A 26,709-nucleotide genomic window follows, 5' to 3' on the forward strand; every position below is an offset into this window, starting at 1 on the left:
CAAACTACTATATAAATATTTCTTTTTTGTAACAATAAACAATTTATTATTCAATGGCTGGCTAGATATAAAAGTCGAGTCAATAAAATATTATAGGCATCCACTTTTTATTTCTTTTACTTTTTATTTTAGATATCTCCAGGACCTACAGCAGTTAACGTCATATCTCATCATATACTATAGAACGACGTCTCTGTAGTCTGTACACTCGTTTGTCGCAGTTTTTACTTTCTGGTATGCGTTTACGTGTGACGCTTAGTATAAGTAATACGGCATCAGGTATATCTTCATACAAGCGGCCCGCTCGCGGTTGCACCCGCGTGAACTATGTTATTATTTATTTCTGTCTCCATGAGTACCTACATCCTATAAGTGACGTCCATGCAAAATTTGAGACTCCTAGCATTTGTAGTAACGAAGTTTCATACAAACTTTCGACCCCAAAAACAACCCCTTAGAAATTGAATATTGCAAATTCCCGTCTTAGCGAGCACCTACGTCCTATAAGTAACTCCTATGCAAAATTTGAGATTCCTAGCACATGTAGTTTCTGAGATTTCGTGATGAGTGAGTGACCTTTCGATTTTATATATAAAAATAAGTATAGATATAGATATATATTGAGAAATATCTTAGTAATTTGTCATTCGAGGCTGTTAAGGCGCAGGGATACAAGGGTGTGTTTGTAACGCGGTTGTGTGTTCGATCCTCACTTGTGGGAATGAATTTTTTAATTAATATTTTCTTCGTTCTGGTACCAAGGCAAAAACCTGGCGTTGAGTTACGCCACTCAAGACGCAATGCCTCGAATTTGCGGGAAGTGGGGAACGAAGTGTCTTAACACTAGATTCCCTCTGCCTGCTGTGTGCGGGATACAGCGTGAAGCTGATGTATAATAATTTATACATCAGCTTCAATTAATTTATGGATTCAATTTTGAAATAAATTAGAACTACGCCTCTCATTAGACACCATAAACAACTCACAATTATAAAGAAGTAGTTAACTATAATAACCATATGCTTATCCATTAATATATAGAGAATTTAAAAAAAAAACCCCAAATTATAAATTAAAAAGTCAAAAAACTATACTTCAAAATAGTGGCAATAAACAAACAGACGGAAACATCGACAGCTGCCTAACGACATGTGATTATTTATTAGTAGATAATAATTATGCTGCTTGTTAGTTTTGTCAAGAAACCCCCAATCATATAGTAATTACTTTTTACGCCAATTTTGAGAGATTTTATTATAGTGTGTTGTTAGATAATATTATACTTTAAGGTGAAGGTAATTAGGTATATTTTTGTTTGATTTTAAGTTAAGATATCTAAGTTCTGTAGTATATAATTAGCTTACGAACACCTCTAAATGATGAGCGATGGCGCCTACGGCTGTCTAAGGTTGGAGTTGATGTGGTCTAAGACAATTTTTATGTAAATTGGGATTTTTTTGAAGATTTTTGTTTGTTTTTATTCTTCTATTTGTTAATACAAATGTTTAAAATAGAGTATTTTTTTATATATTTATCTAAATATATATTGTGTAGATCTGTGTTTAAAAAATAGAAGCAATAATATTGGATTTAAACATTCTAAAAACACCTGTGTTTCGTTAGTTTATTAGTTAGCTAGTTTGCCTTATGTAAGTAAGTCATAAAAATATATTTTATCTATACTTTAATAAAATTATTATTTCTCCTTTGTTCCGGATATACCTACTTCACTTGTCTATTGTTATAATTTAAATAAAAAAACGTGGTTACGCCAGTTTTACAAGATGATTATTTAAAATGTTTGTTAAAATTAATTTGTGAATAATTTAGAATTTACATACGAAATTTAAAATTGTTAATCGGTGTGTCTGTACTTGTATATGTATGTATTTTATTGTACCTCCGTAACGTCTAAGCCATAATAATTTAAATATTGTAATATTTTTCATCAACAAAATTATGTTGAAATATTAAAAAAAAATAGTCTTCTAATAAAAATAGTCTAAATCTTATATAAAAAAACAATTAAAGACTAAATACCCCACGAGAGTGTAATCTTTAAATGGATTGTTTGTATAAAACACTTTGACATTTGCAATACAGATTAAATATCAACAGATAGCCACAGATAACATCTCGTCGGTGATTTATAACTTATTTATTTATCTGTGATATAATTATGAGATCGTTTACACCATATACGGTCGAGATAAGTTGGTGCATTCAGTGAGTGCTGATATTATCTTATTCATAAATAAATATATTAAAGATTTAATTGTACTTTATTAGTTCTAGGAAATACTTGCAATATTTTTTTTATGGAAAAAGGACAAGGCAAACGAGCGTTCGGATCACCTTATGGTGATCACCGCCGCCCACGACCCCGTGCAGCACCAGAGGAGCTACAGGTGCCTTGCCGGCCTTATGTATTTCGTATGAGACCCAAAGTTTTGTTTTTTGTTTTCTAGTTAATTATTCTATTATATATAATGTTTTTAATTTAAAAGATGATTTTCTTCGTGTTTAGAATTTAAAAATATATATATTCTACGATAAAAGACAAACGTACTAACAGATTAGGCCTAATAATAGGTTTCGTTTGGCTTTGAGTGTAGTTTATTGGTTAAAGAAGCCTGTGAACGGGTTGGGTTGCTCCACTTAAAGTATTAAATGTTTCAAAATAGACCGGATAAGGACGTCAGCACTTTATTGTAACTGTATTCCAGTCACTTACGACTTGTAATTTATTTGAAACAAAAAATATTTATTTACGTTTCCATTTTCATTTCTTCGTTCTGGTGTCGAGGTCAAGCGCGGCGTTGAGTTCTGCCACTCAACACGCAATGCCTCCAAAATTCGACAGAAAGTGGGGAACGGAGTTTCTTAACACTAGGTTCCCTCTGCCTACCCTGCTGTGTGCGGGTTACAGCGTGAAGCTGATTTTTAATAATATTGAAAAGTTAAGTAACTGTCGAATAAATATAGTCGTTGCTAAGCGGCACATCCTCTGACTGTAAGCGCCACGGTTGTGAGTTCGATTCCCAGTCAGAGGAATTAATTATTTTCATTTCCTCGTTCTGGTGACAAAAAGACAAAGTGCATCTTTAAGTTTCGCTACTCAATATGCAATGTCTAACAAATTCTCTATTTCTAAGTCAAAAGTATAAAAAAACTCATAGTAATCGACAAGATCCTATTAATTAATGTATGCAAGTTTTTAATATAATTACTTATGACAGGTTTAAGATTAGGCTTTTTACACATGTTAGATTCAAATATGATATTAATTAATAATTAAAAGCTTATTACAAGCCTTTATTACGGAACCAGGTACCAGTGATAAGACACTCTGTCCCACCATAGCGAAGAAATGAAAATATTAATAAATAATAATTAATTATCTCGACTAATAATAGAACCTATAATCGTCGTCCATTAATCTTTCAACGAAATATATCAATTTACATGTTTACATACAGAAATTCTCAACAAAAATTACACGGACGACTAAGCCCAGGCCACTTACCTAGCGGTAGGTAAAATTGGACAAAAAAAGGTAATAGAAGGCTCGATCATAAATAATAGAATCATTAACATCTGCCGCTATGATTTCGACCATAAAGTTTTTTTCTGGTTAAAAAAAACTCCTCGTTTTAGGATCCTCGACCAATTCTATTCTGTTTGTGAAGATATAAAATGTAAATTATTGTATGAAATGTTATTTAATGCTAATTTTAATTGTATTTAAACTTATATTTTCTTGGTAAAATCTTAAAGGGATTCACAAAAGGTCATTTGTATTTGTAATTTAAATTTCTACAAAATCTATAGGTGATATTTTTTGAAATTACTTTAAAATATATATAAACTAGCCACCCAAACGCGGCTTCGCCTGCGTATAATTATTGTTATTTTATAGCCAAATTAAATAAAATATTTACATAAATTTTAGCCTATATGTTATTCTAATGAATAAACTATATTACTGTAAAGTAGTAGTAGTAGTTTTTGCGTGAAAGTGGAACAAACATTCATCCTCACATAATATATTATTTATTATTAGCTTATTCAATTCAGTGGACGGTGACCATTACTTGCCTTATTAGGGGCGTCATCAGTAAAGGATGTTTTGACGGTTATTTTGTTACGTTATTTTTTAATTTTACTGTGTTTGATTAGGCTGTATGCGATAACTGCCTTAGTTTAGAGGAACTGAAGGATTCTCTTTTTTTCTCTCTCTTTTTTTAATAATTAGCTAGCTGGACTCCTCGAATTCTTAACAAAAAATATATTATTGTTTGCCTTTTTGATTTTGTTGTTTAAATTACATTTATTGAGTTACACCTGATTTTTTTCAGTATGCTAATTTATATGAAAAAAAAAGTTTTATTTATATTTATAGCTGTGTTTAGGCTGCATAAATAACAATCAATGCTTTTATTGATTTCTGTTATGAAGATTTAAAAAAAAAATGAAATGTCTACTAACCAAATGGTCTGAGTGGGGGTCTCTGGGCGCACAAGGCGACGTATTGGGCCACAGCAACTTTGACAACATCCGTTGGCTTTGGCTATAGATGAGCTCCTACGAAGGAGAAAAATGAACTTTAGTACGACAGAATAAAGGCCAATTACGCCTGACATGGACATGTGGGCTAGAACCTATTAATAATAAAATGGACTTACGCCCGGTATGAAAATTTAATTTTCCTGTCAAACAGAGATCTGTGATAATTATCACTTGGATTTCCTAAAATATAAATCAGCATTTTCATTTAGCATTTCTATAATATAAATCGTCATTTTCAATTAGTATACAAATTATTTAATAAATTAAAAAACAAAAACGGGTTAAGCTTCACGCTGTTTCCACGCAAACATAGTTTGAGGTGCGTGTAAAAAAAATTTTGATTAAGTATTTCATTCTTAAGGGAGTATATGAAAATATAATTTTCCTTTAAAAAAGAGATCTGTGAAAATAATGACTGTATAGGTGTAATTTTACTTTGTAATCTTTGTAAACATGCAAATACCAGAGAGGCAGAGGGAACCTGGGAACCTAGTGCTCACGCATTTTTCCCACAAAATCTAGCATTATTTAAGAAGCGTAAAAACATAGTTAATTATTGAATCCTTAAGTAGGTATATAAAAATATAATTTTCCTTTAAAACAGACATCTGTGAAAATTTTCACTGTATAATTGTAATTTTACTTTGTAATCTTTGTAAACATGCAAATACCAGAGACCTGTATGCAGTGGGAACCTGGGAACCTAGTGCTCACGCATTATTTAAGTAGCGTAAAAACATAGTAAATTATTTAATTCTTAAGCGTATTTAATTATAAGATAAATGCGTCAAGAAATGATACGTGAGCAATTAATGAGGTATGCAGAGAGCGGGTCTCGCGATTCCTAGATACGGCGTTTCTGCGTAATAACGTGTTAGAGGCAATTTGTAGAGTTAAGAAATTTAATTATTACTTTTTCCTTACTTAGTATATGGTATTTGATAGACCTAAACATTTTTTTATTTCAACTTCACGCTGTATCCCGCAGTGAGTCCAGTGATAAGACACTCCGCCCCCCATTTTTCGCCGAATTCTGAAGACACTGCGTGTTGAATGGCGGAAAACTCAACGTATTGTTTTGTCTCTATATCAGAGCAAAGAAATGAAAATATAAATAAAGTATTTGATTTCCTCGAATGGGGATGGAACCCATAACCTGTCACGCCACCCTCACATGCTTATATCCCTGAACCTCGACTGGCCTCAAGCTCTATTATAATATTTACTTGCAGCTTTGAAATGACAACTATCTATCTTATGAGCTACCTACGCTATAATGGTGTTAGGATAGTCAACTAATTTTGCATTATATTAATCTTTAATTTGTATTAGAATAAAACTTACTTACATAGAAAAACAATAAAATATACATTAAAAATTAATAAAAACTTATATTTTTGTCGTTTTTATACTCTTCTTTTTCTTCTTAATGTGTAATTGTGCACAATAAAGTGTAAATAAATAAATAAATAAAAACAACAGAGAAAACCAATAAAATAATAAGTAGAATTGATGATAAGTTAGCAAAATTGACGCATAGCCCATCGATGAATGAAAAGTGAGATTATTAGCGATAATAATACGTTTTACGAGAGCTGCGCCTGCGCCGCTGGCGGTTGATATGGAGGAAGGTGCTGGCAACTGTTGGTGCTCGATAGTAAGTATAATAAATATTTTTATTTCATATACCTAGCAGATATTTTAGATATTATATTGGAAGACCTGGGTCTCCTAATACAGGCATTACTTGCTTAGAAGGAGATCTCTGTAACAATTATTTTTGTGTAAAATCTGTTGAACAAATAAAGTATTTTTATTTATTTATTTATTTTTTTATATATAAAATTATAATTATGAATTTAGATGTTATGTTGTATAGGTAATAGCTTCACGCTATATCCCGCATGGAACAGGGTGGATAGAGGGATTTATTGTCTTAACCGTTTAAGACATCGTGCGCCGTTTTTTTGAGATATTGTGTGTTGAATGGTGGAATTGAACGATGTGCTTTGTTTTCTTACTAGAGCGAAGAAATGAAAATGAAAATTCAATTACTATTTCTATATATTTAGTTCTAATGCTTGTCTTCGCGCGTATCTTCTATGAAGTGAAATATGAGAAAAAACAGTGATAGACAGAGTCTATAAGTATCTTTTTTAAAATATAATTACATTTTATTTTTAATATAACTATGGAGATAACAAACATTTTCTTTGTTATATCATAATAATCTCCATATAAATATTTAAACATTACACTTTTAAAATCAACACAACACTATCAAAATCCAAAACAATAAACTAAATTACATAAAAAAAATAGCAAAGAACAAAAAAAAAGAAGCCTTATTTGCAAAGATGTCCATTAAGCACTTTCACTACACGAACAACTGGCCGTAAACAAAAGAAATGTGAATCAAGCGCCAAGAGCCAAGTGCTGGCCACTCCTGGCTTCAAAAATGAAGAGACGTAATAATAGGTTGGGTAAAGTTCTCGCCTGGAAAACAAACACAGACGAACGGACGGACTGCTAAATTACTTTAATAATTGTTCATATATTTTTTAGCGATGATTTATTATCTATCTTTTTGAATGGAAAAAAGTGGGGGGTTTTTTTGTGTGTGTTTTTCTTTGTTTTTGGGTGTTGGTTTTAAATGTTTTTTTTTTAATTTTTGATTAAATACAATACTAGTTTATGCGATATACTTAGTATATAAAATAAATATAATAATCGTTAAGAATTTTGTTGAGAAATTTATTGGTTACCAAAAAAGTTGCATTCTAGTCTTAGAATTTGATATGATGAGTGGCGGAATTTAACGCCGCAGTCTACTCACCATCGCAATCGCTTTAACCTCAAATTATAAAAGAATAAAATTCTTATTTTAACCATAAAAATAAAGAAGTAAGCAGGTCAATTTTGAAAGTAAATATAAATCATAAAAAGGAAAGATAATGACCGGTTAAGCTAAGTTCTCGCCTGTTAAACAAACAAGGATAGAGTAGATGCTAACAGAGGGTTATTTTATTTTATTTTTTTAAAATGTTTAAGTAATATTTTACATTTACATAGTAAAATTGGCTTTTTTTTATGTGTTTATTAATTTGAAAATAATGGCTGGTATTTTAATTAAAAATTGTTAGATAAATCTACGGTTTTTCATATTTAGTACTTTAGTTGAAAGATTATTGGCTAGCTTTTTAATTTTATTTATATAAATATAAATATTTTTATAAATTTCCTTTATTCTATAATATTTTTTATTATTTTTTTTACGTTATACTAAGTTCTACCTGTAAGCATTTTTTTAACTTTATAACTATATTCTTCTATGAAATTCCTTTAAAAAAAAAACAAATGTGGCGCGAGTTCGAGTCCCGCTATTTTCAAATATTAATACGTTTTCTAAATAAGTATACATTGACATATTTAATTTGTATTTTTAAGTACAATTATCGTTAACCTTACTTTACTTATCGCAAGTTCAAAAAGATATATTTCATTATTACTATCTACCACTAAATAGTGTTTATTTCATTAAATTTTTATAAAACATACTTGAGAAATATTGATACTTTATTTTTATAGTGTGGCACAACAGGCAGAGGGAATCTAATGTTAACACACTCCGTTTCCATGCACCATCGATTGCGTGTTAAATGGCGGAACTTAACTCCGCTATATGTCTTGTAGGTATATGAAGTGTAAATAATATTTAGAGGATATTTTATTATATTTATGTTATATTTTTTGATATTTTTATCCGTATATAGTAATTTTCACACTGTATAGATGTTTATCTTTATGTACCTTGTATGTAGCAGGTGCTTCAACGGTTATAATATCTTAACTTTATTGATTTCAGATTAAATGCAAATTTTTATATCTACACCATATTTATTTATTTATTAATTTATTATTGTCTAAAGTCTCTTAAAATAACTTTTTAATACAAACTATGATAGAGAAACACCTAAGAATACCTCATCTAAATGTTATATTTTAAATTGAAGATTTCTCTCTTCTACCTTGGTTAGATTAGAAAGTAAGATTTTTTTCAATATAAATAACTATAGTACAGAAGCTTGGTCCGTAAGCTTTTTACATTATTATTTGTATTCTAATTTTAGTTTTGCACTGTATCCCGCACACAGCAGGGAAGGCGGGGGAACCTAGTGCGACATTTCCGTTTCCCACTTTCAGTGATTTTGTATGTATTGCGAGTTGAGTGGCGGAACTCAACGCCGCGCTTCGCCTCGACAAAAGGCCATCAAATACAGTTTCTTACAATTTTTTTTTACTTAAATAAGCAAAAGAAGTTAACAGAGAAGTAATGGTAAGATAGTCTACATAAGTACTATCTGTAGAGATAATTTTATAAATAAATTAACATCGATTGAAATGTAAAACACGATTTTATATATACCAAAGCCAGTCTCGATCCATTTAGCTCTTAATATTTTACATCTTAATACTGAAAACATAAATTTAATATTCTCTAAGAGGTATTCACAGAAAATTGCTAGCTATACTTCTATAATGCTAGTTCTTGCTTATCATAGCTGACAGAATCGACTCCAGCGCAACCATAAATTGTGAAATCCCCTACAAATTCGATGACGAATTTCCAAGCTCGAAAACATCGTAAACAAGCAATGAACTTGTTATTACAAAGACAAAATAATATAATGTCAAGAACTTAATCAGCCTCAATCGCCGAGCCAAGTCGAGGGTGTAATTAACGGGCACACGGGTTGTACAAAATATGAATGAGACCGGCGCCCGCGCAGCCGCACCTCCACGCCGGGGGGCGGACCGGAGTACTCCCATAAAACGTTAACTACAGCACTGGTTTCTACATGGAAATTTGAATGTGAATGTTTTTTGGGATTAACAATGAGCGAGGCTGTGGTGGCGTAAGACCTCAAGTAAGTTAATGTAGGTTCGATTCCCACTCGGGAGAATGAATTATTATTTATTAATGTTTTCATTTCTTCGTTCTAGCATCAAAACAAAAGCTCGGCGTTTAGTTTCGCCACTCAACACTCTAAAATTCAGCGAAAGATGGAGAACGGCATCTCAACACTAGGTTCCCTCTACGTACCTTGCTATGTGCAGTATACAGCGTGAAGCTGATAAAAAAATCTATGATCAACATTCATGATTCTTGTCTTTGTCCAGATGTTATTTACGATATCGCCCAATAAAAGATATAAGGACATCCCTTGATCCAACGCGGACCGACAGGTCACCTAATTAAGCACCATAAAACTGAATCCAGTTCCCCCGCGGGAGTCCGGTTCCCCCGCGTCAGCTTTCACCGCGGCCGGTGGTACAACCGAAAAAACGAGAAATCATCTCGTATATGAACCCTGGTCCTTACGTTAATAGATTAATGATATAGCCTGCAAGCTGTTTAAACGAGAGCCCCGAAGACCCTGAGAGGTCGCGGTGATGACGCGGCGGGCGCCACCCGTGCGCGTGCGAGCGGGACAGCGCGCTACGAGAGAGAGAGACAGCCCTATAATCGATAGAGGCGCCACCGACTCGCCGCGGGGCGGCGCCCGCGTCGGCCCCACAGCTTATTGAGAAATTCTTAAGATGATGCATAATTCTTCTTTTGGTTTTCTCTGTAGTTATTTTACTCCCTGTTTACAATATAAGCGTTTCGGTGACCGGTGTCTGTTCGTCCGACGCATATTTTATCGGGAACATCGTCTCTGTAGTGGGCTGGCTTGTATTTGTATGGGCTTCTTTCAGTATAGCTGATTTATGGCACCGGGTTGAGTCTACACGGGCTACGGGTTAAGTGGTAGAAATTTTGCAATAGATTTTATAGAGTTGATGATTTTTTTTCTCATTAAATATCAAGGATTTTAGTACTGTAGAGCATGAATATAGTTTTAATTTAAATTAAATTTTAATAAAAATTCAACAAATATCAAATACAGTTAAATAGATTGCACAATCAACTCAGAATTACTCACTTATTTGAATAATTGGAAAAAAAAACGACCAGAAAGATTCGCCAAAGGTAATTTCGTACAAATTCGGTCTCAAAATTAAATTCGGAGCCCCGGTCAGCTGTTAAAACAGCAATCACGTCTTATCAGACAGCTATGCTAATAAGACATAAGGTAATTCCAAAAACCAACAAGCGAACAAAAGGGACCAAAAAGGAACCAAAAAGACCATACAAAAAGGTATAAAAGTGATGAGCAGACGGGCGCCATGGACAATTATGGGGTCCCCTAACGTCGGTCCGCGAAAGCAGGAATTCAATGGTCTTCTACTACAGAGTTTTTTAGGAGGTCTACATTTTTCGCATTGTATTTTTGGTTTCTGAGAAAAATAAATGATTTATTTAAGGGAAATGTATAAATAGATTAGTTTATTAGTTGACCTAATAATATTATAAATGTGAATGTAAGTTTGTTTGTTATACTAAATCTAGTTAACTAATTATCATGAAGCTTTGTGCTTTTAGAAAATAGGTTACTTTTTATAAAACATAAATTTATTTATTATCTATATAGGTATAATGTTTAATATAAGTTAAAGCAAGCGAAGCCGAGTTTGAGATTCTAGTAAGAATATAACATTTAATTTTCTAACATGTCTTCCTGTTATATTAAGAAAAAAGAGTAGTGATTTTTTCTGTTTTCTATTTTCTCCGTAATGGTGTTGTTGGATTATATGGTGAATATCAATGAGGGTTATGGATTAAAAAACTCATTCGCATGACTTATAATAGAGTTAGACTAGAACTTCTTAGAGAAAAAAATAACTTAATAGGTAGTATTATATGACAAAATAATAAAAAAATAATATTCTCTATATATTTCAAGCTACTACCGTTGCATAGAGATTCTTATAGTGCGATCGTCAAGTTGTGGCCGCTCTTAAGTCAAGCTTTCTGAACTTTTGCGCATTGGGAAAAAAATAATCAAAAATTAGAAAAAAATTTAAAACGAAATCTGCGTAGCTATCTATCTATCTATCTATACGTCTAGCTTTAAGTCAGCCACAACTCATCGTCCACACTACACTTAGTGGTTAGTACCTATCCGGCATCGGTCATTCTAATCCGTTAAACTTAGGGCGTGACTGGCTTGTGACGTCACGCCGGCCGCCCAATCACGGCGCACTATTTACTGTCACCCCCTACGATAGAGTGACAAATAGTAAGTATAGTTAAGTCTAAGTAAGAGTCTTAGAGGAATTTGCTTGGGAAGTCATTTTTGTTGTAATTTAATGTTTATTGTAAGTAAAAAATTGTAAAAAAAATATTTAAAATGTAAAATGAATTTCTTTTTAATAATATTTAATCTAGATATTGAAAATAATATTTGAAATATTTAAATAATTGTCTTATAACATGATTTAGGTATACGAGTATGTATAAGATAGGAAGTAGTAAGTATTTTTAATTATTATTCTATGAAAGAATATAGAATGTAGAAGAGCAAAGATAAATTTGGTAGAGTTCTAAGTAAATAATTTAAGTTTTGTTTTATCTGCAGGTAAGTAAATTTGCTAAAGGTACCTGTAGGTATTCCACACCTAGCTAGGAATATGAGGGAACCTGACGACGCAGTGTAAAAACACTACTTTCCCATTAAATTACTTACGTTCCTCACTTTACGACGAATTCTGGAAGCATTGCGTGTTGCGTGTTAAGTGGCGGAACTGAACGCCGCGTTTGTCCTTCTGAGCCACGATTGGACTCAATGTTAAAATTACATTTAAAATAGACACTATTTTTAATATAATATCGTGTAAATATCAATGATAAAATAAAAATATTATTAAAATATCAAAAGAGAAGCCAGAATTAATCTATTCAAGACAGTATTTAACGACTCTACATACCAATATTTAAGTCAGCATTGTTTTTAATAGATATTAGGCCTTTGCCATTTGTAATATATAGTTTTATTAGATACTATTATATTTATTTTTATAAAGAAAATATAAAATAACAATAAAATATAAGTATTACTAGATATTTAGCATAAATTGTTTTTTTATGTGTATGTATGTAAGAAGTGCAGTTTTAAACTGCACCAAGCGTCACCTGGACATCAATTTTTAATGGAATTAGTTATAGTTATTTTTCAAATAAAAATAACTATAGATAATACTTATTTTTACTCGTAGAATGCATATAAAAGACATCAGATGTCATTTTTTTCAAAATAATCGAGTTTAAATCTTCACCTACACTTTATATACCACATATCCTTAACAAAGGGACATAGAGCACCCAGTGTTAAAACACTCCGTTTCACGCTTTCCTAACCCATAGATAATACGATTTTCTTCTCGTAGAATGCATATAAAAGACATCACATGTAATTTTTTTCGAAATAATCGAGTTAAAATCAAAACATTACAACCGCTCGTTAGCACCGAGGATACCCAGAGGAGCACCGGAAAAATATCCACCAACTAACTAGTACTTATAATTTCCTAGATAAACGAAACGTACGTATTATTACATTTCTCTATCGCCCTCGTATCTGATACTCATTTGTTATGTTCTCCATGCGGATTTGAACCTTAGTGCTTCAAGAGAGAGGTGTTTCACTGAGCCTAGGGTGACAGGGTTAGGGTGAGAACACAATGGGGTTAGGATTATTCGCCAGTGTGCAAGGGGCTTAAGTTATTACGTCACGCGGAGCAATGGCGTCAGCGGCGTTATTATTATCGAATAAAATTATATTAATATTCATTTTAGATATTGAAATAGATATGTCCCTTCATTGTTGTACATATGTGTTGTTTTCTTTGGTTTCTTATATGGTTAGTATTTACATTTCTATCTGTGATATCTTTTATAATATTATTTTTTATGTTAATACGTTTTTATAACTATGTTATATCTCTATTATACAATGGAAATCCTAAACATGTCTTATTTTATTATATTAATGTGTAAATTCGCTTAGAACATTCGCTCTGGTGTTGAAGTGAAAGCGCGACGTAGAGTCCTGCCACCCCCACGCAATGCCCCCAAAATTCAGCAGAAAGGCAGTAAGTGAACGGAGAGTCTAAACACTAAGTTACTGCATACCCTGCTGCATGCGGGATAAAGCGTGAAGCTGAGCTGATTTTTAAATATATATCTATTAAATATACTTATTTTCCATACTAACATAAAAATATTCTAATAAATATTTCAAGGATTGCAAATGTAAAGAAATTTAAGTAACAAAACAAATACTTTTTATTTCTGACAAATAAAATGAATATTCTTGTCACTCCGCCAAAATAGTTCTGTAGGACTGCGCTTGTCACGTTTATGGTTGTCGCATTCTGAGAGCCAAACCTACTGCAGAATGTTAAATATATACTGAGATATAATATTTTTCTATATTTTAAATATAGATATATAAAGTACTAGCGGCCCGCTCGCGGCTTCGCCTGCGTGAACTACGTTATTATTAATTTCTGTCTCCATGAGTACCTACGTCCTATAAGTGACGTCCATGCAAAATTTGAGACTCCTAGCATTTGTAGTAACAAAGTTTCATACAAACTTTCAACCCCAAAAACAACTTCTTAGGAGTCGAATATATTTGTAGTAACGAAGTTTCATACAAACTTTCAACCCCAAAAACAACTCCTTAGGAGTCGAATATTGCCAATTCCCGTCTTAGCGAGCACCTACGTCCTATAAGTAACTCCTATGCAAAATTTGAGATTCCTAGCACTTGTAGTTTCTGAGATTTCGTGATGAGTGAGTCACCTTTCGATTTTATATATATAGAAGATTGAAAATCAGGTTCACGCTGTATCCCGCACATAGCAGGGTAGGCAAAGGGAACTTAGTGTTAGGACACTTCGTTCCCCAGTTTCCGTCGTAGTTTTCAAGGCTTTGTGAATTGGGTGGTGGAAATCGAACGCCCAGCTTTGGCATTGGTGCCAGAGCGAATATATAATATTTAAGGAGTCAGCGAGTACCTAGTGTTAAGACACTACGTTTTTCGTTTTTCGCCCGAATTCGACACTGCATGAGAAGTGGCGAATTTCTACATTCCACTGCCATACCAGAATACGAAATAGATATCTCCTGATAGGGGACAAGTCCTTACAGTCAAATTATGTAAGATAAGAATCTTAACTAAGACTAAAATATTGTTAGAATTCTATCTAGCTTCTAAATAAATAACTGAGGTATCATATACCCCATACAGTAGGGTAGAATGTAGCGTTAAGTTACGTAGTACTAAAACAAAAAATAATAAATATAAGACGACAGTTCTGTAGATCAATATTTTCGATCAGAAATACCATTCTTTTTATAAAGCTGCATAATTATAGCGATGCGCCAACCGCTGTAGAAACATTCCGTGCCGGATTTTGGCACGATGTCGCAGTTGTTTATGTTGTTTTTGTTAAATTACTACTAGCAGTCGAAGCCGTTTTGACTGTAAACTCGACTGGTTGTTGGTTCGATTCCCACTCGAGGAAATTAATCATTATTTATTGACATTTCGCTCTAGCACCTAGACAAAAGGCTGATGTGCTCAATAGCTTCCAGCTCCGGTCGCTGGTCGCCTAAGCTGGGCCTCCTCTGGGTTACCAGGGGTCTCACTCGGCTGAGCTGACCGGGCAGCGTATAGCTCCTCCTCTCCCGCTCCACTTTCCCCCAGTCCCTATGGACACAACTACAGCGCCTTGGCCCACCCCAACGACGGGCCCATAGCCATGGGCGGAGAAAGACCACTACGGTCTGAGGGCTCAGCCCTGGAACCGTCTCCCCTCTCCCTCCGCGGGGGGCTGAGAGAAGAATTTCACAGCAGTCAATAGCTTCGAAATTCTTAACACTATAATCCTAGCTTACACAGCTATGTGCGTGATACAGTGTGAAGCTGGTTTATTTAAAAAATATATAATAAAATCTCAGAACCTTTGAGAACGACAAATTGACAAGATGTTTCTCAGGAGAGCACGTTATCGCCCGCTCGTAAATCCTATGTCGATAATCTCGGGACCGGCCTCAATTAACTTTAAACGTGTTCAGGTTCCGACAATTATGGTGATAAGGGCCTCTACTGGTGGTCTCCGTGGTTGGTTTTAATGTATTACTTTAGAATGGTGGTGGTGGTGGTAGGAAATTATTTTGATTGACGTCATTTAAAGCAGATAGAGCGGGTAGGCAGAGGAAACCTAGTGTTAAGGCAGAGGAAACCTAGGAATTCATCGTCTGGCTTTTTGCTTTGGTACCAGAGCGAAGAAATGAAAATATCAATAAATAATAATACATTTACTCGAGTGGGGATAAAATGCAAGAAATGAAGGAAGAAATGAAAACATAAAATATTTAATTTCCTCAAATGGAAATCGAACCCAAAACGTATCGCGTTTATAACAAGAAATAAGTTAACTCTAAAACAAATTGCTCTTGTAAATTAACCTAATTACAATGTAACTAACGTTTAACTATCATTAAGTCTAAAAAAAAAAGTTCAATACTTTTTTTACACGCTAGTACAAAAAGAGAAGTGAAGGATGCGGGTTCAAATACGATGCGGGCGTTGCAATTTGTATAGGCATTTTAATTTGCCGATCAATCCTTGTTAAAAAAGGCTAGGTTAAAATATATTTCAAAATAAGTATGGTTCAATTTTATATGAAATCATTGAGATAACTTTAAAGTTATTGAAATGAAACAATTCTTTCACCTTTTCATATTTTTGAATATTTCGTTAAAATTGTGAAATTTTAATTATTAAGTGTACAATTAAAAGGCAATTTTTTTTATGACTTTTTTTGTATATATTTCTAGGTTCTCCAGTCCCTCTCATAGAGGTCCAATAACATTTAATTGGTGTTAAGTTATCATCAGTTAGACGGTAATGACATCTTTGAATCTTTTATGCTTTTTTAATTTCTATGTTCAATTTACTTAGGAATGAGGAAATAAAATATCTAATTAAACTTATATTTCTATTTCTTGGTTCTGGTGTCGAGGTTAAGGGCGGCGTTGTGTTCCGCCACTCAACACGCAATTCCTCCAGAATTCGGCGGAACCTCCAGAACACTTGGTTCCCTCTGCTTACTCTGCTGTGTGCGGGATAAAGCGTGAAGCTGATGTACTTATTTTTTTTTACCATAATCTCAATAATTTTAACCAAAGACGAAAAATCAAAACTTAATTTAGATAACGTTTCCTTAATTTCTTTGCCATCTTTAGTGCATTTTACTATTTATATCATTTTTTTATTATTATGTTTTTATTTAGACGTTTGACAAATGGAATTATAATTTATTTTATTAATGTTTATAGAAATGCGTAAAGGACATAGACAGGAAGCCGATAATATGATTATACTTATTACATTGTATTCCTTTTTATATTACATTTAATACTTTCCGGTATGAAAAAAAAGGAATTTCTCTATTTAATGGAGAATTATTTAAAAAAAAAGTGAGGCTTAAGGAGAAATATTTAGTTAAATTTATATTTTCGTTTCTTCGCTCTGGTATCGTCGAAAACAAGCGAGACATTAAGTTCCCCCACTTAACACGCTATACCTCCAAAATACAGAAAGTAAGGGATGCAGTGTCCTATTTTTAGTTTCACAGGTATGACATGGAAAACCTACAGCCAAAAATTGGTATACCACTTTTGTTGAATAGCGGAACTGAACGCCGCAATTCAATTGTCATTGTATATTACTATTTATAGAAATCTATTTATTATTGTCTTTTTACACAAGCATAACTTAACTTTAAAATTAGCAAATGGAATTAGATCCCACTTTATTGCTTTTTATAGAAATGCGTGTAGACGGCTAATACGATTATACTTTTTACATAATTTTCTTACGTCTTCGCCCATTTGCCAATAAAAACTATTATAGAAAATAATTCCAGAAGTTTATGTTAATTTCCATAAATAAAATGATAAAGTAGAATTGTTATTATATTAATCAATTATTGTATGGCAGCAGAGTGATAGTAAAAGTGAGAATTGTGGGTTCAATTCCCATTTGGGGAAATAAATTATTTCTACGTTTTGAAACCAAGTCAAAGGACGGCTTGGAAGGGAGTGTATTCCCTTTGTCTGCTATGTGTAAATACTGTACAGTAGAGGTCGAATACTGAGGCCAGTCGTGGCGCAGGGGGGACAAAGGGTGACTGGATGCGGGTTCGATCTCCTCTCGGAGAAATGAAATATTTATTTACGTTTATTCCATTTCTTCGCTCTGGTATCGGGGCAAAGCGCGGCGTCGAGTTACGCCACTCAACATGGAATGCCTCTAGAATTCATCAGAAAAGGGGGAACAGAGTGTCTTAGAACTAGGTTCCCTCTGCCTACCCTGCTATTTGCCCTGCTGTTTGCGCCACGACGGTCTCGTTTCTTTAAAGTTTACAAATAACATTACCGTTGCAAGGTGTAAAATACCACAAATACATTCCGTTCACAAGAACGGAATAAACAGCTAAGATTTAAATATTTAAAAACAAAACTAAAGCAACACGATATTTTAATTAATTTGCCAGCTTAATAAGCTTTACGTACAATAAAATTTAGAATTTATATTGCAATTATATTATTTTTTTATGTAATCTGTTACTATTGAACATTAAGTTGGGAATAATACAACGCGAGTTGCCGCGGCCCGTTTGTACTTATCAAAAAATGCCGAATTGTTTGGAATAAAGACTGCTTTATACCTCAATAGGTCTATATACGTATGTATGTAAATGTAAAATGGAATTTATTTGTGCAATTATTATTGCAATTCAATTAATGAACAATGTTCGGTCAGGTTACCCTTTAGTGGAACTGACGGGCTGGTGAGGTTCGTTTGTGGTGGTAATTAAGTACCCACCTTTTTAGGTTCGAATTTTAAAAACGTAGCGGCGATGTAAAATGGCGGGTTTGTGTTTGGGTTTGGTGATGTCAGTTTTGACGTTGACAATATATAAGTAGGAAAGTTGACAGTAACGTTTTATTATTTTAAGATATCTTTTAAAATCCAGAAATTATTTTTCATTAACTTTGTTAAGCTTTGTGTATCCCACATTTAGTATAGTAGGCAGAGGGAACCTAATGTTAATATTCAGCGATCTCCACTTTCCGGGTGAAAGAACTCAATGCCGCACTTTACCATGGTACCAGAAAAAAGAAATGAATATAATGTGAGAATTATTGTGATTACGTCACTGTACATGAGAGAATCGAATCGACAATCATCGTACAGTCACACGTGTGTATTTTTCCGCTACGACGACCTCTTTTATGAATTTAATGTTAATAAAAAAAATATATAATTTCTTCCAATCTCAATTTTATAATATTGCATTATCTGTGATCGTTTACGAAATTATTCTTTTTTTAAATTCAATATGTTCGAATCCGAACGACTACCGGTGTTCAGCCATCAATAAACACCGTTAATAATATCTCCTTTACATATAAAAATACTCAGGCGGCACTTCGGTTTTTATCTCTTCATTCATTGCCCATAGCGAGATCGTATTACGCCGCTTATTTTAAAATAATTAGATATCCAAATAGGTTGTGGGTTCGATTCCAATTCGAGGGAATGAAATATATAAGCTATTCACTCTAGTGAGTGGCGGAACGCAATGCCTCTAAAATTGAAAAAGGAGTGTTTTAACACTAGGTTTCGTCTACTCTCCTGTGTGCGGGATACAGCGTGCCGTAAAAAATAAAAATATCCAATGTAACGTATAGAGCCGGTATTCTAATGGATATTTTTATTATTTTTCTGTTAATTATATATATATTTTTTCATTTCTCCATAGATTTTATTACTATAATATTTTAGTAGTGTTACGGCTTGTTTCTGTTAAATTACTAGGGATTAGTTTAGCTTATTAGATCCAAATTTAACATGCTTTTTAGCGTAAAAGACCAATCAAATTGAGAAAAATGCTCATGTAAAAGATGGTATTTTGTCATCCCATCAGTGTCATCACACGTTTCTGTTTTTGTTGTATGGGAATGGGATGTTAAAATTCTCTTGGTATTCTTTACAAGCTAGAGAATACATCTAAGTATATTATGAAAATAAGTAATAAATAGGATCTTTTACAACTAAGCCACAACCCACAAAAAACAATTAACTTCCTCAAATAATTCTACTTATTTTCATTTTTAGTACATTCAAGCTCACAATTCAACCAGTATATTACGTTAAGTACTACAGGCCACAGGTGGCGTGTTCGTTCATGAACGACGCCTTCACAATATTTGTTATAATTATTTATTATTTATTCACACTTCCTACATTTTTTTTCCTAAATGCTAATATTATTATGAAAGGTCACGTTTTTATAGTAATCGTTAATTGTAATCAACTACGGAGGGTTTTTTTAATTAACTTTTATTTAATTTTAAGACCGAGTTTTGGGCCTAATAAAATACTCGCTCTTTTTTTAGTGTATAAATCAACATTTTAAGGAGAATAACGAAAGTTATATGAATATAATAATTTCAAAAAATCTAAAATTAGTAGTAGTCTGAGTTTGATTAGGGTAGGCAGAGGGAACCTTGTGTTAAGAAATTCCGTTCCCCACTTTCCACCGAATTTACAAGGCATCGCGTGTTGAGTAACGGAACTTAACGCCACGCTTCTGCCTTAGTACCAGAGCGAAAAAAAATCAAATATTGATGAATTCTTCAATTCTTTCATTCCCCCGAATAGGAATCGAACCCACAATCGTCGCGTACAGGCACAATTAATTAATCACGATTAATCATAGATAATGATTTTAATTGGAATTTAAGAATGTCGTGTTTAACGAGATAAATATTTATATAATTTAAAAACGACGTTATATCACAGTTTGCTAATTATACTTAATATTAATTATAGGTTCCCATTAAGATTTTATCGGGTGACTATTTAAGGTTATTGGTGAGCTTTTACTTTCAACAACCAATATGTAAATTAAATGAGTTTTCTTAAAATATGTGTTAAAATTGTATAATTTTTTAATTGCTTTTTTTAGCGTAATCTGTATTCCGCAAACAGCAAGGTAGGCAGAGGGAACCTAGTGTTAATATATCCTGTTCCCCATTTTCCACTGAATTCTAGCTTTGTGGGTTAAGTAGCGGAACTAAACGCCATGCATTGCTCCGACATCAAAGAAATTTTAATGGAGTGGAAATTGAACCCATAACCTGTTGTTCAGTTATTTATTTATATTAAAAGAAATACCCACACTTACTCTAAAGTGGCGGTGCTCATAAAACAGTTTATTTACAATCACCATTACCAATAAATGATTGAGAATAAATTGAAAAACAGAGAAATAAAAAAAAAGATAAGAAAAAAAAACAAAAATTTAAGTGCGAGATTTCAAAGTATTAAAATCCTTAGAATGCCACAATTTTTCCAAGAAGTTAAGAAGCCGCATCAACGTGGAAGCTGTAAGTTGATACTTGCTGTGATAAAACGATTTCTTTTAGACAACTAACTAAATTTAGGCTAAAAATAATTTGGTATAAATTTAGAAATTATTATTTATTGAGCATTTTCTGTTATTATTTATTTATTTATTAGCTTCACGCTGTATCCCGCATACAGCAGAGTAAGCCAGAGGGAATCTAGTGTTAAGATAATCTGTTCCCCATTTGTTTTGAGCGGCGAAACTCAACGTCGAGTCTCGACACCACAATGAAAAAATCAAAATATTAAATATTTCCTCTAGCGGAAATCGAACCGACAACCTATGACACTTCACGCTCCTTACTTTTGTTATTATAATATACCTATTCAAAATCATTACTAAAATTTACTTTTAACTCTATTGTATAAAAAAATCAATAGAGATAAATTATATAAATTCAATATTAAATACTAAAAAGAATTAATTCCATATTGAAAATATTAAAAACACCGCATCCATACCACGTACACCAGCCGGTGGTCGGCTGGGTGACAAAACAAATGAGTGTTTTAACGGTATCTCTCACCCTTTCATCCGCCGCCGGTAGCTTCTCAGATACGCTCTCTATATAATCTAAGGCATTCGTAGGGTATTATTCTGTTGAGATAACGTTATGGCCGGATAAAACGGTTCGGATGCTCTTTTTAAAGGTTTATTTTATAATTTCACGCATGGCTGGGTGGGCAGAGGGAACCTAGTGTTACGACACTCTGTTACTTTTCGGTGGAAAGTTGGGAAACGGAGGATAAAAATATTTAGATCATTGAAAAGTGCTGGAGGTACTAAATAAGAAAGTTGGTGTTAGACAACTTTGATAACATTAGGCCCATGAAATGTTTTATAATAACGTCTACTTAGTAAAGAAAATTATATTTAATTTTAATTAAAAAAAAATTATAAAATTAAAAATAATAATATTTATTATTACGACTCCATAGTGATCTTTGTTCTGATGACCACCGAGCTCTGATTGCGCGTTTAAATTTGACTTTTTATAAGTGGCTTATCATCCCGTCGAAAATTTACTCACACATTAAATTTTTATAATTTTATTTTAAAACCTTTTTTAACTTTAAGAAATAATTACTTTTAAATATGCCTTTTGTTTTTTAATATTCTTTTTTTTGGCTACTGTATTTGTGCTTGACTATGGTTATATAATTTTTTATTTAAGGCTTTCTTATTGCATTTCAACCTGTTATTAGGAGACTTAGGTGTCTCAATTCTGAAGTCGGTCTTGAGACCGATCTTAAGATGACATTTTCGAATTGAATAAAAATCTCATCTCAAGATCGATCTGTTTATAAATACGGGTCTTAAGTGCTAGTAATTTTTATGTGAAACTGAGCTGTCACAAAAACATGATTGAAACATTATACGCACTAAAATAAGACCTAACCTGTCAAGTTACGTATTAACCACGCAACATGACCTGGTGGCCTTGTCTTTTTGACGTTAGGCCTAAATTATTAAAAAAAAATCAACTTCACGCTGTATCCCGCACACAGCAGGGTAGGCAGAGGGAACATAGTGTTAAAACACATCGTTCTCCACTTTCTGCCGAATTCTGAAGGCAATGCCTATTGAGTTGCTCTCTCTATTTCTTTGCCTCGACATCAGAGCGAAGAAATGGAAATATAAACGTAAATAAATATTTCACTTTCTTGAGTGGGGATTGAACCCACAACCGTCGCGTTACAGTCACACCCTTGTGCCGCTGTGCCACCACGACCTCAATTATCAACCATAAATTTATCTAAAAAAATAGATATTTCCACAAAAACAATTAAAAAATACACTCATACGTTCAATTTATCTACATAACACTACCAAATATAGCAATCGAAGGTATTTCTAAACGTTTTAGTATGCTTCTTTATAAAAACAATGACAGTAAAAGACCACCATCAGACGAGGCCTATCTGACCCGAGTACGTCTGGTGAAACATGGAATGTCACTTGGAACTGGGGCCGTTAAAATTATTCGGGTTTTATCTTAGCGGGATTAAACAGCTACCTGTCTTTGGTTTCTTGCTGTAAGGTAATTGGTGGGGGCGATTGCGTATATTCGACACATGATAAAAATCAATTAGGTTGAAGCAATAAAGAGACCAGAGGAGAGACCAGTTTGTTTAGAATATTTGTATGGATTAAATGTAAAAATCGTTGTATAAAATTTTTATTTTTTCTTATGTTTTTTTATATGGAATTGCGTTTTTGTCGTTATACTATAATTTGGTCTAAGAAATGTAAAGATTCTTTTATAATAATTATATCATTAAAATTATTAATTGTATAAACAAAGAATCGGAAATATATGATGTAATAGATAGGACTAGTAAAATTTTAATTATATTGAAATCGAAAAAACTTAAGAATTTGAAGCAAGTATCCCAAACTATCTTCACGCTGTATCCCTACTATGAGAGCAGGGATAAGCAAAGGGAACCTGGGAACCTAGCGTTAAGCCAATACTCGAAACTGGATATTTTACGCTTTAATAACTGACCCAAAGTTTACCACATCCCAAAATGACATCACCATAAACAAGGCCAAGATCTATATTTAGAACAGATACTTTGTATTCCTTTGAATAGATATCTAAAACCAATCGGCCGTGGCCGCCCGCCCATGGGTGTTTATAATTCGTCAAAGGGTCACGCCTGTTCCGTTCTTGGATGATGAGCAGGAAGTTAGTCATCTGATGCTGTGTGATTGTTATTTACTTTCTCATGGTATATGATGGGAGGACGTTTGTATGTAGGTATATATATTTTTCTTATACTACAGCTTTATGTTGTATCCTGCATATAATGGGGTTAGCAGAGGAAACTTAGTGTTAAAACACTCCGCTCCTCACATTGTGATATAGCAAATGATTGTACAATATGGACTTGATTACATTTGTTTAAAAATTCGATAATTTTTTTGCTTATCGTCCATTAATAATTTCTTCATATATGCTCTACAGAGATTCTTCCCGATGTTACTTCACATCTATTATTTCATAGATATTATAAAAATTATAATACATTATTGAGCCTTCGTCTCTATGTATTCTTGGTTTTAATTTTAAAATAATCTAGTGAAGTATTATAAGTTACATAAATTTTTGCAAGAAATATACCTACAGTTTACTTTGGACTTAATAGAAAAAAACGGCAAATTATTAATTATAATAATTCTACATAATATTTTATTACAAAATATTTCTGTTACCTCTATATTATAAACAATTCTGTTCAAAACAACGATTGTTCTCAAAAAAATGCGAAATCTCAAACAAAATGAATGTTTCAAATAAAAAAATATTCTTTTCCTTTCCCATCTAAAACTCTCCCAGTATACGTGTAAAAGGCGAAAGACATTTTTAATATCACTTCATAAGGTATCTTTGTCGCCCCTCGTATCTAAAATATGTATCTACCCTGGAGCCTAACTGAAGACAACTGAGCATATCAAACACTTGTATGCGGAAAATTCAAAATTGTCGTTTTCACGACTGAAGGAGCAGGTGTGAGAGATAACTGGCAATATAATAAAAATATTGAAGAAACGAGGCATTCCTGTCGTGTTTTGATATAATATAGAAAAATAGCTTTGAAAAATCGTATAAACAAACGTACGGTGGGTGTTGTTTTATTTTTGTTTCATGGTTATTGATATGGTTTGGAAATTGTTTAGGCAGCTGTTTATTTATTTAGAACATTGCATATAAAAGTGAGGGAACCTTGGAACCTAGCGTTAAGATATTCCGTTCTCACTAAGACACTTCCTATTCCATTTTCCTTAGTATTCTGGAGGCATTGCCTGAATTGCATGTTCTCGTTATCAGAGCAAGAAATTGAAAATATTAATTTCTTCGAATGAGAATCGAACTCACAATCAGTCGTTTATATTATGCCCCTGTGCTAGGAGTGACCTCAAATAATAAATATTATCTTTATTATCATCCATCCATTAAACCGAGACTTTAGGTCCAATTTTTATAAAATCTTTAATTTTTTCTATTTTTTTAATATTGAATGAAAAGATTTTATAAATGATTTAACAACGTTAACTTTTCTTTATTATAACTCGAATATAATGTGAATGACTAAAGTTGACTGACGGCAAATGGAAAAACTTTAATTTACGACGTGGTGGTTTACGATACGAATTTAATTGAAATTCTTGGCAAGTCGTTTCGTGTGGCACTACTTTTGACTGTTTGTTTTAATATTTTTATAAATATTTTTTTCAGCTTTCGCTTATTTCCCTTATTATGTTCCCAATGCATATCCTGGAACCTAGTGTCCTCTATTCTCTCTATTCATTACTTTCCGCCGAATGCTTTTAACTTCAAAATTATGTTGAAATGCAGTAGAGTTATCAGTAAACTAATAAAAAATAAGTAATATTATACGGAAAGCCTCAAATATGACTGTGTGTCAACTGGCAACGTAAATTTTATGTATTTTATATGTAAATAACACAACCATATTGATGAGAACCTCATGTTGTGCTAGAGCATCAACTTGACGTATTGTGTTTTACTAAAATGCTTTGGAAGACCATAAAACCAATACGATTATTAGAAAAAACCGGTTAAGTGCGAGTGTGAGTCATCCGCTGAGGGTTCCGTATAAATTTCAAGTTTGTAGGTTAACGGGAAGAACTTTGACAAGCTTAAGGTATTATTATGCACTCATTTTGTATGTACTAAAGTACAAATATAAGTTTGTAATAAGTTTGTATGTAACTGTAAGTCCACGGAAAATAACCTATAGATTTCGATTGCGCGATGAGTTTCATACAAAATGCAGCAAAATCGATGCATAAATGCTCGTATTTTTTAATGGATTAGACTTAAAAGCTTGATCATTTCTATGCTTTAAGACACCATAGACCTGCATATTTAATATTTAATTCAGCTTGATATCTCCACGCGATCATCGATATAGCTGGTCCTGACAGACTGACAACAAAGGGATCCTATAAAGGTTCCATTTTTACCTATTGAGGCACGGAACCCTAAAAACGAAGTAAGTATACTATATACATATATCAAATATTCACTAATAAATAATATAATGTCGTTAACGGAAGCATTAAGGGTATTTTATAGATCGATTTGTGTTCCTGTCAAATTAGTACGCGCTAATATATCATGTATTGGGGATGCGTGAAGTTTTAGTCGCGTGTTCGTCTTTGACTAATGGTTCTGTTACTTCCGGTACGTTGTTTAACTTTAAAAACAGTTTGTTATATATGTTTATATGTATATATATATACTAGCGGGCCGCCCGCGGCTTCGCCTGCGTGAACGTTACTATTAATTTCTGTCCATGAGTACCTACGTCTTTTAAGTGACGTCCATGCAAAATGCACTTGTAACAAAGTTTCATACAAACTCTCAACCCCAAAAACAACCCCTTAGGAGTCGAATATTGCAAATTCCCATCTTAGCGAGCACCTACATCCTATAAACAACTCGTATGCAAAATTTGAGATTCCTAGCACATGTAGTTTTTGAAATTTCGTGATGAGTGAGTGAGTGACCTTTCGATTATATATATATAGACTACCGTCCCGCCCGCGGCTTCGCCTGCGTGATCTACGTTATTATTCATTTCTGTCTCCATGAGTACCTACGTCCTAGTGACGTCTGTGCAAAATTTGAGACTCCTAGCATTTGTAGTAACGAAGTTTCATACATACTTT

General features: G+C 33.0%; 1 protein-coding gene across 9 annotated transcripts in view; it reads right to left on the reverse strand.

Moving 5' to 3' along the window:
• The window catches only part of LOC146540619 (T-box transcription factor TBX2-like), a 101,000-nt gene that overhangs the window by 26,521 nt on the left and 47,770 nt on the right, over window positions 1-26,709 (reverse strand). For 7 of the 9 annotated variants that reach the window (XM_085203544.1, XM_085203560.1, XM_085203568.1 and 4 more), the window contains one exon: window positions 4,489-4,584. The exons of the other annotated variants lie outside the window; for them this stretch is intronic. In XM_085203544.1, the coding sequence (XP_085059670.1) occupies window positions 4,489-4,584 (96 nt within the window). The remainder of the gene's footprint in view (window positions 1-4,488; window positions 4,585-26,709) is intronic. 9 annotated transcript variants of the gene reach the window in all.

This window comes from Heliconius melpomene, chromosome 2 (assembly GCF_056956725.1).
Source record: "Heliconius melpomene rosina isolate 202511_hmr_F chromosome 2, ASM5695672v1, whole genome shotgun sequence".
NCBI classification, from domain to species: domain Eukaryota; kingdom Metazoa; phylum Arthropoda; class Insecta; order Lepidoptera; family Nymphalidae; genus Heliconius; species Heliconius melpomene.